This window comes from Odontesthes bonariensis, chromosome 8 (assembly GCF_027942865.1).
Source record: "Odontesthes bonariensis isolate fOdoBon6 chromosome 8, fOdoBon6.hap1, whole genome shotgun sequence".
Classification (NCBI taxonomy): domain Eukaryota; kingdom Metazoa; phylum Chordata; class Actinopteri; order Atheriniformes; family Atherinopsidae; genus Odontesthes; species Odontesthes bonariensis.
This window is the reverse complement of record NC_134513.1, coordinates 33,245,647-33,259,043: the sequence shown is the minus strand read 5'-3', so window position 1 is coordinate 33,259,043 and position 13,397 is coordinate 33,245,647. Positions and strand designations below refer to the sequence as shown.

General features: G+C 39.2%; 1 protein-coding gene across 1 annotated transcript; it reads left to right on the top strand.

Moving 5' to 3' along the window:
• Positions 1 to 2,695: 2,695 nt before the first annotated feature.
• On the top strand, positions 2,696 to 13,326 carry proser2 (proline and serine rich 2). Its single transcript, XM_075472231.1, has 4 exons — positions 2,696 to 2,870; positions 5,335 to 5,550; positions 8,855 to 9,143; positions 9,344 to 13,326. Exons 2-4 carry the CDS (start codon positions 5,473 to 5,475, stop codon positions 10,816 to 10,818), a joined length of 1,842 nt encoding a protein of 613 aa, XP_075328346.1. The 5' UTR covers positions 2,696 to 2,870; positions 5,335 to 5,472; the 3' UTR covers positions 10,819 to 13,326.
• Positions 13,327 to 13,397: the final 71 nt, after the last annotated feature.

Here is a 13,397-nt window from a genome sequence, read left to right as displayed (position 1 = left end):
TGCATACAGAGTTCCCATTGTTCACTCTGTGTGAAATGCATGTAAGTTTAACGAAGACAGGGGAGAAAATAGATTTAGCTCATTTGTAGAGCTGTCTGATTTCTCTATCAGAGATCAAAAAGAGGCCCACAAGCGCAGGAAATGAGAATTATTTTCAGATTGAAGAGATCTCTCATGCAACTTCAAAGGAGTCAAATTCCTGAGAGACTTTGTGAATCTTTCTGGCAAAATAAAACAAAAACAGGAGAAATGAGTCATGTCATCATTTGGGTTTCACAGAAAAGTCAGTCTCAGGATTCGTGTGAGTAAAGGTTAAGGATCCAGAGGTGGGACAACCAGAGGAGGGGGGGGGGACAGGTGGTGGCGGTAAATGGTTGTATTGGTAAAAGCATCTGAGGCGCTGCCAAGGCAGGAATAACAAACTACAATAAAAATTTCAAACAGCAATAAAGAAGGACGAACAACATCCACAGCAACATCAATGATCTACCAAATGACAGGGTAGACCAGAGAGCTATAAGGAGGGTTGATGAGTTGAGGGACAACAGGTGGGCGAGTAACACAAAACTGGTGTGAATGAGACCAAGGAACAAAACCAAGACAATTGAGGAGCTCAAATAAGCCAGGAGTAATGACAAGGAACACGTCTCGAAAAAGTTGAGATGGGGGAAACAAAAAGCTGGAAAAGTTAGTGGTAGTAGAAAGAAAGTAGTGACAGTAGAAAAAAAAGCACCTTAGAGATGCAGAGCCTCTCTGGGAAGCAAAGAGGAACGGAGATTTAGCAATTGGCAAAATACTGTGAAGCAATGTCAGAAACATGTTACTGTATGTAAAACTGATAACACTTAATGTTCCATCATTTTCAGTACATAAAATCATAAAAAAAAATGTTTTTTTTAATTTTTTTTAAAGATATGGAGACATGTCTGTGTGAAAGGAACAGGGCCAAAGATCCATATTCCTGTGATCTTCCAGCCCTCAGGTAGCACTGCATTCAAAACAGACCTGATTCTGTCATAGGAATCACCACGGGCTCAGGAACACTTCCAGAAATCATTCTCTATGCGCATAGTTCACAGATCCACAAATATTAGCTTAAAGCTCTATCATACGAAGAAGAAGCCACATGTGCACATGATCCAGAAACCCTGCCATCTTTTCTGGACGCAAAACTCTTTCAAAATGGACTGAGGCAAAGTGGAAAACTTTCGTGTGAACAGGTAAATGATGGTAAAATATGTTGGTCGTTCCCAGTCCGCTCCGTCTAAAATTTGGAGCACGTACAAACAAAATGGGAATGTTATAAAAAGGGAAACATACAGGTAGATATGACATACAGTTTATTTTATGCAAAGAAACAAAATGCAAATGAAACAAAAACTAAACTTAGACAAACAACCTCCCAATGACAGGGATCTGAGAAGCACTGAGATTCAAGAAGCATACATACTGAGGGAAGCTAATGTGAAAGTGACTGCTGCTGTGACTGATTGAGTCAGGTGTGAAAGAGACCAGGGGAAAAGACAAAGGCAACTGAGGACATCTAGGGGTAATGACAAGCAACAAAATCTAAACTCTGAGGACAGAATGCAAGAACAGAGAACACACAGCAGAGGGTAAACCAAGGCACAAAGAAGTACTAATTCCATAGAAGAGACCAGGAACCCAAGAGGACAGAAATATCCAAGCCCAAAAGCAATGGATCGTGACACATAGAAGAAATGTTTAAGCATTTTTATCATATTTATATTATGCTAATCAGGCTTCAGCCACCAGGTGGCGCCCAAAAACAAAATATATGTCACCTCATCTTCAGCTCTTTGTTGAGTTCACATTTGAACTTTTAAGACTTTTGTGGACTTAGTTTGAACAGTCACTGTCAGTTCACGTCATTAGTTTTACTTGCTATTCTATCTTTTTTATCTTCAGACCTGAAAATAACAAGATATTAAACGCAGTTTCAGTGTTATTTCTGGAAGCTAATGTAATCAAATATGTATTGTCTGAAACTATAACCTTTTGATCATGAGTCATATAGATTTAAAAAGGTGTCAGTTTGATTTACTGAGACAAAATAAGAGGAAAAGACTCATGCAGCTTAATGGTCCCTGTGACCCGCACATAAGGATTTGTAACATGTTAGGACCACATTTATTTCATCTTCATCCACTTACTGGGTTTTTCAGTAAGCATAATGCATCATACTTGTAGATGAACTACATTGAGTTATGTTTGATATTCTGTTATGAATGATCAGAATCAGCTCAGAAATTTCATGAAGGTAAACATTGATTAAGGAGATACAACATTATCTGTCCACTAAAAGTAGTACTTTGTAGTTTATATTAATCACTAATTACCATAAAAGTATTTGCTTTTGTAACTGTTAGAGCTCTCTGTTCTCCTGTGGCCAGCCTTATTCTTCCCTCCTCTCAAGCAGCATTAGTTACAGAAGAGTAAATAACTTGTTGGGTTTCATTCCAAACAAAACAATTCTCAGATGTCCCACTGTCTCTGAACCCATCCCAGAGAAACTCTGAGGCGTGCTTGGAATAATTTTCCACTGTGTCACCACTGTCACCTCCCAACAACTTGTAATATACCTGAATGAAACCACACACAAGCACACGCACGCACACAAACACTAACACACCCACTCGCCTGTGGGTGGAGCTTCTTGGAGCATTAAACGGGTGCGTAGCGACGCAGCGGTGACATTACGCATGCGGAGCTCACCAAGAGCTCAGGAGGAGCGACTGGACTATCAAAGAAGTTTTGTTTTGAGACCAAATCAGAGATTCAATTTGATTCTGCGCTTCTGAAGAATCACACTGTTTGTTTTATGATGACTCATCTGTGGAGTTTTCACGGTAAGTTTTCATTTACTCTTTTCACGTGTAAAGTAGAGAAATAATACTTTTTTTCTCTTCAATAATCCTTCAATAATTATGGGTAAACTGTTTAAGCTCTTCTATATTTATCTAATGATGAACTCGTGTATTTGAAATACTATTAGAATATTGAAAATGAGACCCTGACCCAGTGAAAAAAGGGATGGGCTCTCAGTTTTCTACTAAAACACACGATAAATGTAAAGATACATTTTGTTTATATGGAACATATGTTTTGTAATAAATGACTAATCGTGTAGTAGTATTAAAAACACGTGTCAGTGTATTGAATCTTTTTTTTTTTTTAAATCATTTGCAACCAAACTCTTAAGTTTGTGTCCCTTTCAGGAATAAAGCTACTTTTTAAATCTTTGGATATTAGAGGTTAGAAGAGATTTTTAATCATCCTAGTGTATCACACACACACACATTGTTTTCTACATCTACCATAGGCATTAATTGGTGAGTCTTATTGTTGGTAAGAAAAAAAAACTTCAGATTTTTTGTTTTGTTTCATAAAGTAGGAAAAATTTTAAAAATATCACAAGAGCTGAAGCTGTTAAATGTGCCTGAATTTTTGGACAAAATCAATAAAAAAGGATTAAACAAAAACGGATTTTTAAGATGAATGAAAATCAGCAGAAACGTGATAATATCAACATAACACAGAGAAATGTGTTGATGTCCTTTATCTTACAAAACATGTTATATAATAACATAGATAATAAAATATAACGACTTTTTTTTAGTGATTGAGTTAACTAAAATACAGACCCTTTAAATACAACAAGCTAAACACTTACCTTAAAACTGTCCAAATAAACTGAAAATTATCCACATTTTCTTCATTAACAAAAGAGTAATCAAGTGTTTTTTAAGTACAGGAAGAGCTGAAGTGGATTTTAACAATTTTATAGAAAACAAACACTATTGCTGTGTAAAAGCATCCATCCATCAATGGCCATTTACCCTCAGTGTAGTTAAGCGTGTTAGTTAGTACTGTGATGGTCCAAACTGGGCCCAAAACAGCTCCAATGATCTGTTGTTTCACTTGTATACTAAACTTGCAACATACTGACCCAACACCAAACGAACCAGAGGGGCTCCATTACTGAAATAATGTTTCAGCCTTTATTTTTACCTTTTTCTTTGCACTTCACCGATTCGTTCATTTTTGGCTTTAAAACTCAGTGTGGAAGCTTTATCCTTCTCCTAAAGTTTCTATCAGGCCAGTGTTAGATAGGAATGTGGATGAGGAGCACAGTGGTTTCGGCTCCAGAAGCCTGTTTTGCAGCTTCCAGTTTTGGGTTAACTGGTCCATCAGGTGTGTCACTGCTGGGATGCTGACTGGTAAACTTCAGAGCAGCGGAAGGAAGTACCTGAGAGCACATATTTCCCCTGAACACTGAGTGTTGAACATTCGAGAGGGAAACATTGTACTTTGTACATTCATCTGACAGAGACTCCACATGCAGAGATAAGCTTATAAAAGATACAGCACACTGTTAAAGATTAAACCCGTGGTTTCTGATATTTTATTTGCATTTGTTAGCAGTTCCAAAATAGATACAGTACATATCACCTCTAAACATCTCACATGGTTTTATTCAACCCATCTCTGTTGACAGAACGTCTGTTAAATGCCTGATAAACAAGTTGATGGCGATTAAATCATAAAGCATAAACTATCAAATGGATTTATTCTCTTGAAAATTCCCCCTTGAATACAAGTTTGCACATTTTCTGGGTTTTGCTTTAAAGCCGCTTAAATATCCATGATGAAACTTTTTGAATATTATATCTAATGGTTTCTGCATTTCTTTTTCACACGAGTCAAATTTGACCTTTTTTTTAGTAGTAAGCTTCTGATGATGTACAGATGGTCTACCTGGTTGTAAGAGAAGATTACTTGTGGTTGGGAAGTATTTCCCAAGGTCCTAAATCAACAACTGCAACCGTAAACTTGATAAACTTTCATATGCTTGTAGCTCATAAGTTGCTCAAATTTAGAGTTTTGCATTCATATGCTTAAACGTTCTGTTAATGAGCAACATGGTTCACATGTAAACTCTTTTTTGACTCCCATATCTACATGTTAAGATTTTTTGTTTTTAGGGATAATATTTTCAAAAAAGCAAATAGATAAAAATCTGTTAAAATTCTAATAATTTGTATCTGTCCTCACCTGTTAATCATCTCACAAAGCTTTAGCTTTAACTGCATTTAAAGCTCCAACTCAAGCTGCTATCACTTCTGAAGTATTTTGTATTGTTTGATACTTCTTTTCCACCACTACTTTAAAGGCAGAACTCCCAGCACTTTGATTTTTATAAAAGCAGCAGCTGTTCTTCACCCTGACCTCTGACCCCCTTCTGAATTCAGCTGAATCTCAGTGAAGGCTGGTAGCGTTGTCTGACATCTTGTCCCTCATCTGTGTCTGCAGACTCTCACTGACAAGAAGATTAGATGATTCTTCAGAGCAAAACCAGACATGATTCAGGTTTTGTCCTAGAGCCGCCCAGAAACACAGGACCCTTGGCAAGAAGTCCAAATGCCAGCTGACCTCTGACCCCTTTTCACCATGAACGTCCATCTACAGGGCAACTCTCAGCTCCACTACGGGGTCAACGGAGGCGCAAGACGAAACTCCAGACCAGGAGTGAGTGTGTGACTTGTGCGCCTGTTATTTTACAGGGTTAAACTCATTAATTTCATGTTAATGAGTGTTTTACAGACAATTGTGGCAACCAGCTGAGTATCCTACATACATTCAGTTGGTTGTTGCAGTTACATCTCCCTGCTAAAGAAAAGTCGCCAACAATAAAAAGCAGATTCTGACTACAAAAAGAACTATCACAGTTAAAGGGGTGTTTCAATGGCAGAGGGGGTTAATAACAGCTGTTTATCATTTATTCATCAGACAATAAATATGTCCCTGTGAGCCTAAAAAGTTTGGGCATTGAATTAACTGTCACAGTCCATAGAGGAAGACTGAGACGAGAGGCCGACAGGTATCGGAAACTGAAAATCATTATTTCTAAAGAGACAAAAAGCGTTGCTCAGGCAGGAAATACAAAGAGTTAAAGAAAACTCAAAAAAGTACCTGTGCAGAAGCAAACAACCACAAGACTGACAGACATGGGGAAGCTACAACAAGGACCTGACAAAAAACAATAAAAACCAAGGAGCATATACACCGGGAGGGGTGATTAGATAAGTGGTTGCAGGTGAGCCAAGAGAAAAGGGAACAGGTGGTAACACGGTGATCAAGACACAAAGGCGACTGAGAATATCTAAGGATAATGACAGGTTACACAAGAAATAAGGCTCAACTAGATGAAAATAAGAACTAAAGCAGATACTAAATGTGGAACAGGAGCTGAACAAGGGGCGAAGAACACCGCCAAACCAAGAATTACTCAACAAAGCAAGAAGATCTTATCAGAGCAAGACATTATTCTGAGAAACCAAAATACAAAAAAGAAGCTAAAACTTAACAAAGCCAAATATTTAAACTATTTTATTCTCAGGATATTAATACGTAAGGACAAACTTAAAGGAAGTACATTTAATTGGCCTAATGATTTATTTTGAAGGCAATCCATGTCTGTTTAGCTGAGCTTAACTCAACCCTAACCCCTAAACCTAACTCAAGATTTGGCTTATCACCTGGAGAAAAGTCTTGTCCACCCTGTTTGTTTTCGCAAAGACAATAAACCCATTCAGTGTATCAGATAACCCACTGATAATTCCATCCGTATGTCACCCTGACTCAGGCTTTGTTCTGTCTTTACACAATGCATTCAGTTATCACAGACGCTGAGAAATCACACCTGCTTAACTACCATCCCTTCATATGCTTTAGGAAGGTTATTCATTATCAACACACAACACAGTCGAACTGGTTAAGCTGCAGTTTTCTAGGTCCTGAGCTGCTTTACTGCAATAGGCATCATTCATACCAGCTGAAACCAGCAGTTCAGGGTTTATCTCACACAGGTTTCAGCTGGGTGGTGTTGCAGGTGTCTTTGTGTGTCTGCATGTTTAATGCAAAACAAGACACTCTGTAACCTTGTTGTTGTGCTTGTGGTACTGATGTCAGCAACGACCCCTGTTTGCAATGTCAACCACAGGCTGAAGGTCATTACCTTGAAATTGCTCAGAAGCAGCTTTCTTTGGTCTAGTGGCTGCACAATGTCAGTTCAACGGTGCCTGTGATAAAAAGTGCTTCTCTGTTAAACACATTTGTGTGCCAGAACATCTATATCCTGACTCTGAAGTAAAAGATTTCATAACATTTTAGATTCACTTTATTTGCAGTTTTGTCTTGCGGTTAATGTTAAGTTGTCAGAATTCAGAAAGAACTCTTATTGAGGTTTTTGGACAGAGTTATATTAAAAAGATCAGTGCCACTCATGTCTGCACAACAAATATGCAACTCCAACAGCTGGCTAACCTCGCACATCATAAAATCTAAAAAGAGCAAGAGCAGCGACCCAATTCTTACCAAAAGAGAACAAAGTTCACTTAACTTGACAAAAACTATATATTTTATGAAGCATGTTTGCTCCATGAAGATGCATTTATACCAAATCAATTGAACCTACTAAAATTAAAATACCCTTTTAAAACATATTCTTAAACTCATAAACCATTTCAATATAACTTGGGCGTTTCAGAAAAACCTGAGAAAATTGTCAACATCTGCATGTCTTCAAATTGATGACTTAATAAAACACAAACTCAAAAAGAGTCAGGCTTGTAAAAGATAAAGTATACAAACATGGCATCTGCTCTGAACGATATACAGGTTTATGACTTCATGGGTTGAATAGTAATCTTAAATCAGGGTCCCATTAACTAGATTTTCTGGAGTTTCATAATTTTAATCAATAAATACTTTATGGAGATGGTTAAAAGCTGATGAAAAACCTAGATAATGGATCTTGAGTTAAGATTATTTTCCAAAAGTGCTCTTACAATTATCTATAAAATAATCTATTTCGAATGATCAGCCTCTAAAACCGAAAGAAAAAAAGTTTTTGTCATGTAACAAATAAAATCTGCTGTAGTTTATAGCTCAAAGTTTGTTTGTTTTTTTCATTTCATGCTTTTTCTTACTTTCTTGAAGGATATAGTGTTGATACTGATCAAGGCTAAAGTTTAAGCAGCATAACTCTCTATGACTGAGTGCTGCAACTCATCGGGCTTCCAGAAGATGCTCAATCACAAGAAAGTGGACTTTCAGGGTTGCGTGTGCCTTAATGACACGGGAGCTTGTTACAAACAGAGGACACTATGGAGCCTGTCTTAGAATGAAAATTTAGAGCCAGAAATGAGTCCAATAGGTTCACTATAAACAAACCACTCAGCAAATTCTGGTCTCCGAATTCTTTTTTTTCCCTTTTGTGGTGCAATCCTTTTCCACCACCGCTTATATTTAGGTCTGCTACACATTGTTATTGGGTATTACCTGTTCCCCACAGCCATGTGGTTTGGATTAAATGGGTAGAGTTGATCCTAATCAGGACTGCAGAAGAAGCTAAATTAGTAGTCACAGTTCCTGGATATGTTATTGTGTTGTTGAGTTCAGCAGCACTGTGTGAAGCAGAGCATGTCACTATGGAGGTGAAGCACAGACCAGTAGAGGCCATGAAGGAGGGGCAGCTGTTCAACAGAAGAGAGGGGCATTTGAGCTAAATATAGGCTTGGAAAAAAATTGGAGGTTTTAAATGAAGGAACAAAAAAGCCAGTGTTCCCTCTATACACATGACTGGTGTATAAGAGTCACATGTGGTTCCAATATAAGATTCAGTGATGAAGACATAACTGAAAGGATTTGGTTTAAAATATTTAGCATTTTGAAGTCTGTGCACAATCGTAATATACAAAGAAATTTTGTTAAATTAATAATTCAAATGCTTCAATTCAATGTCTCTCTCACTTTCCTCTTGCCTTCATAGGAAGATAATGCTCTGCAGTTTCTGAGCCAGGAGGAGCAGGAATGCCTCCAGTTCTTTGAGGACACTATTGAGTTATTGGAGGAGAGCTTGGAGGAGGATGACCATAGGTCTGTACAGCTTAAGCCCCCTGAAAGCAACACCAGTACTGTCAAAGAGGTCGTTGGCCTCCCGACCTCAAGTCCCAACGCTGGGGTCACTGTGTCCTCTCACCAGGATATTATTGATCTGGTTCACCCAGAACCAGACTTGGTGAAGACCAAAGAGCCTATCTTCGATCCCAACTACCCAGGTAGTGTGCAGCGATGATTCTTTTCTGTAGGTCATAGCTAGGACAGTAGGAATATTTAGCCCCTTTTTTGTGTTTCATTTGTCTAGTTAGCTACTCTGTTGTATATTTCAGTCAGTTTGTTTTGTTGAAACAGTTAATGAAATTAAATAGCTACGGAAATCAACACTTTACAGCTCCACTAACATCCCTGTTCCTCGCAGATTTCCAGCGAATGGTACTGACTCCTGAATGCCACTTTGAGGTAAAGTCAAAGCGGGACAGCTTGCCTTCAGAGTACAACCCTCCCCTACCAAGTGGAAGCTACGAGCAGACAGACAACCATTCCTCCTACCACCCTTCAGGCTGTATCCCTACCCCAGTCCTGATTGCCCAGAAGATAGCTGAAAACCAAGGTAGTGAAACCTCAAACTTCCATCCTTCTTCATTCCTCCGGCGTCTCAGCCTGGACGGTGTAGATTATACAGTGAAACAGGGTCCTCCTACCTCTGCTAAGCCCAGCCGCTTCCCTGCAAATATCAGCGTGATCCATGGCAACAAGGAGCACCAGAAGCAGCCTGTAGCTAATGTGACCATCCAGGAGAGACGGGAACAGATGCTGGCCAACCTGTCTGGCACACCCCACCATTTTCTGCAAGAAAATTCTCACCTCGCTGTGGAACAGAAGGCTCGAAATATTCCTACTCGTAGTATTTCCTTCAAGGACCCCGCTCCTGATAAATCCAGGATGGAGGCCTTGTCCAAGTTAGGCCTGACTAGGAATCGAGCCATGTCTGGAGAAACATCACTCCAAATCCCCCCAAACAAATCACTGGATCCCCTCAAAGGTCCAGACATCAGTTCCAAATCTCCAGACACCAATCTTCTCCCAATGACACAAAGCAGCATCAACTCACCAGACCCCAATATTGCGATAACACCTCCAAGCCACGCTCATGTCGACAGAAAACCAGAGATTCTGCAGACACATTCCCTCAGGAGCCATGATGATCAAAGCTCCCAACTGATGCCATCATCTCCACCATTCAACGAAAACAGACATTCTCCACCTCCTCTGGAAAACAAGGCCCCTGCCCCCCCTCCAGCTGAAGTCACCTCTTTGGAATTTAACAACTACGGAGGGAAATCCATTGTGGTTAACCCTTCTATTTCTTCAAAGAGTGAACCTCCAACCTCCCCAACTAGCCACGAGCCCCAAATCCTACCATCTGCACTGTCAAACCCTACTGAGCTTAACACCTATGGTGGAAAGACCAAAGTCATGACCCCTGCACCTGTAGTCATGACCAGGGCCAACTTGCCTGACATCCTCAGCTCCCATATTGACAAGAGTCAAAGCATGCCCGCAAAACCAGAGCCAGTACCTGAGCCTAACAGTTATGGAGGAAAGAGTCGAAGCATCAATCCTGCCACTGGGTTGAATCGTGACTCACGCAGCCCAGCCAAAAGTTTTAAAGTTCCGCCCCCGACTCCAGCCCCTAGACCTCCTCGGCATTCCTACCATGGTGTTCTTACTCCTCCGAAAACAGCAGCACGGGCTTTGTCTCCTGATCACAAACGGAGGTCCAACTCAATGTTCCGTCCCCAAGGTGTTACTGTGCAGTTTTCTGGACGAGGGGCAATGAATGAATCACGCAGAGAAGCACTGAGGAAGCTGGGGCTCCTGAAAGAGTCTTGATTAACTTTTCACACATTTAATATGCAGTCTCCACTGAATACGGTGAATCTCTGGTTTCTACTTGCTGGGGGCGATGGTATGCAAGACGTTTTGCCATTTGTTTGAGTGTGAGGTGTGGCTGGAAACAGACCAGCTTTTACAGAGGAATGAAGCTGGGCACCTGATAGACCTGCAAAGCCAGTTCTCATCTTCCTGCCATTAAAAAGTGACAAACACTGCAGCTGTACCACACTCAACAATGTTTCCTTGACAAAAGCCTTGAAAGGTAAAAACTACTTTGTATCAAATCTCATCCAAGACATTGTATACCTCTGCACAAGCTCTTCTGGAACAGTGATGCCATCGAGGGAAGCATCTTTTCAGGATTCAGGAATCATTCTGCCTCGTGGTTTCCACACATGAGATTGACTGTGAATAGTCTTAACATGGGCAAAGGGAAAGCCTGAACATATTCTATATTATTCTGTCTGTTTAATTTGTTTGTCAGTGCTTTTACACCTTCCGACCCTTCCTGCAGCCTCAAACTTCCTGGTACCTCTTCAAGATGTGATTCTTTTCAAACTTCTCACAAATATGGAGATTCATTTTATATATATATATTTTTAAAAGGCTGAGTCATTTTCCCTAACAATACATTTTTACAATACTTTTGTTTTTAATGAACATTAAAAAAAAAAAACAGCATCACTGTTATGCGTGGTTGGGTCAAGATTCAGTTCCTGTAAAGGTTGACTCAGAGGATAGATTGAATTTTATATTTTATACTCTATAATTTTATATAAGGCTGGATTCACCCCACAAACTCCAAGAACATGGGCTATCATGTTGCAGCAAATTTATTGAAATGGTGGGAATTGCACATTCATTAAAACCTAAAAGATCTAAAGGTAACACCTTACATTTTGGATTTGGACCATCTAGTGTTGCTTTTAGATAAGTACATGCCTAATCAAACTGCCACAAATGAACTAATACAGACTTTAGAAGTTATTAGAAGTGCAGAACAGGAATGTTTCATGTGTAGTCAATCAATCAATCTTTATTTCTAAAGCACTTTTCATGCAAAAGAAAGTGCTTTACATCGGCGATAATATTAAATAAAAAGAAATAGAAAAATGCCACTTTACCCATCCAAATCACCAAACCACAAGCCCACAAGTCGCACATAAACACACACACACATGCACACAAATGTGCACACACTGATGCTCTCTAAAAGCACTGTCATGGTTGGATTAAATAATTTTCGAAGTCCTCCTGCTAGAGTACAAATAGTGGAAACATTATAGCAGTTATAAAAATGTTCAAAATAAGAGCAAATAGCTAATTAGTCTCAAAGGTAATTTATATATTTGAAAATAATGGTTAACTTCCATAGTATTTACACTGAAATTATAAGAATATGATAAGAATTTAAAAACTGTCATTGTTCTGGGGAATTTTCTTTCAACTCTTTACTGGGCACTGTTTTTAGAGATGGATCTTTAAATCTTTATCCTTTGAAACTTAAAGCATAAAGTGAATCTGTAGCTGCAAGTCCAGTAATCATAATGGAGAACAATATATTGTTTAAGCAAAATGCTTTGAAAACTGATAGCTGAAAACAAGGACCATCACTACATGCACATCTGTTGTAGCAGCTGTTAGAAAAGTGAAATCATTGTTCATTAACAGAATGTGGAGTCCTCTGCTGCATTGAAGACTCCAGAATGCCATATTCCCACTGGTTCCTTGAAATCAAATGTCCTGGAATAACAGGCTACAGATATGAGGTTTTTGAAGGACGTGGAGTCGAGCCGAGCCGAGGCGTATTTTTACTCCACGGACAAACCTCCCACACCAAACCACAGACTGGTGGGATGGGTTTGTGGGCAGGACTTTTACGCTTTACCATATGGAGGGAGTACTTTAAAACTGCTTTTTAGGGATGGGCGGGAACATGACATTGTGCTAAACGCCAGCAGTAAAACCACACAGTCTAGAAATACATCCTGGGTTCTTTATTTTTATTTCTGCCAAGCTGTTGTCAATACCTTTGCTGTTTATGACATTTGAAAGTGTGTTATTTAACTATTGTAGGCATGTGTGTATGTGTGTGTGCGTGTGCGTGCGTTTTATTGTGACTCCGGCCTCTGTAGTTCACCTACAGTAACTTTTGAAGTATATTTAGTGAGATTTTGTTTACAGACTCCGGTTCTCTGTAGTTCAGCTACAGTAATTTTGAAGTATATAATGGTGCATACATATAGTGAATAAATACAGTCTGTATAAAACATTATATTCTATAAGGAAATGTTTCTGCAAAGTGGAAATATCAGCAAAGAACAAGGACAAAAGTGCTATACTGTGTGGTAAATGGGATATCAGTGGCCATGTGAAAGTTCCTGCTGTAGTAGTGCAACTGACTGGTCCACTTTCTGACCACTGAAATGTCCATATTATATGCTGTATATACTCTGAACATATCTCATGTTGAATTTTTGTCCCTCATTAAACATGATAAAATAACATGAGTCTACTTGTTGTTCTTTGATTAACTGTGGAATGTATGTAATGGGCAGGTACTGTTCAATGTTCAG

What these genes read in the sequence shown, in the direction of transcription:
- proser2 (XM_075472231.1), top strand. Translation starts at nt 5,473, where the DNA reads ATGAACGTCCATCTACAGGGCAACTCTCAGCTCCACTACGGGGTCAAC. An exon ending in GACGAAACTCCAGACCAGGA is followed by an intron (nt 5,551 to 8,854) that starts GTGAGTGTGTGA and finishes TTGCCTTCATAG; the next exon opens with GAAGATAATGCTCTGCAGTT. An exon ending in CTTCGATCCCAACTACCCAG is followed by an intron (nt 9,144 to 9,343) that starts GTAGTGTGCAGC and finishes TGTTCCTCGCAG; the next exon opens with ATTTCCAGCGAATGGTACTG.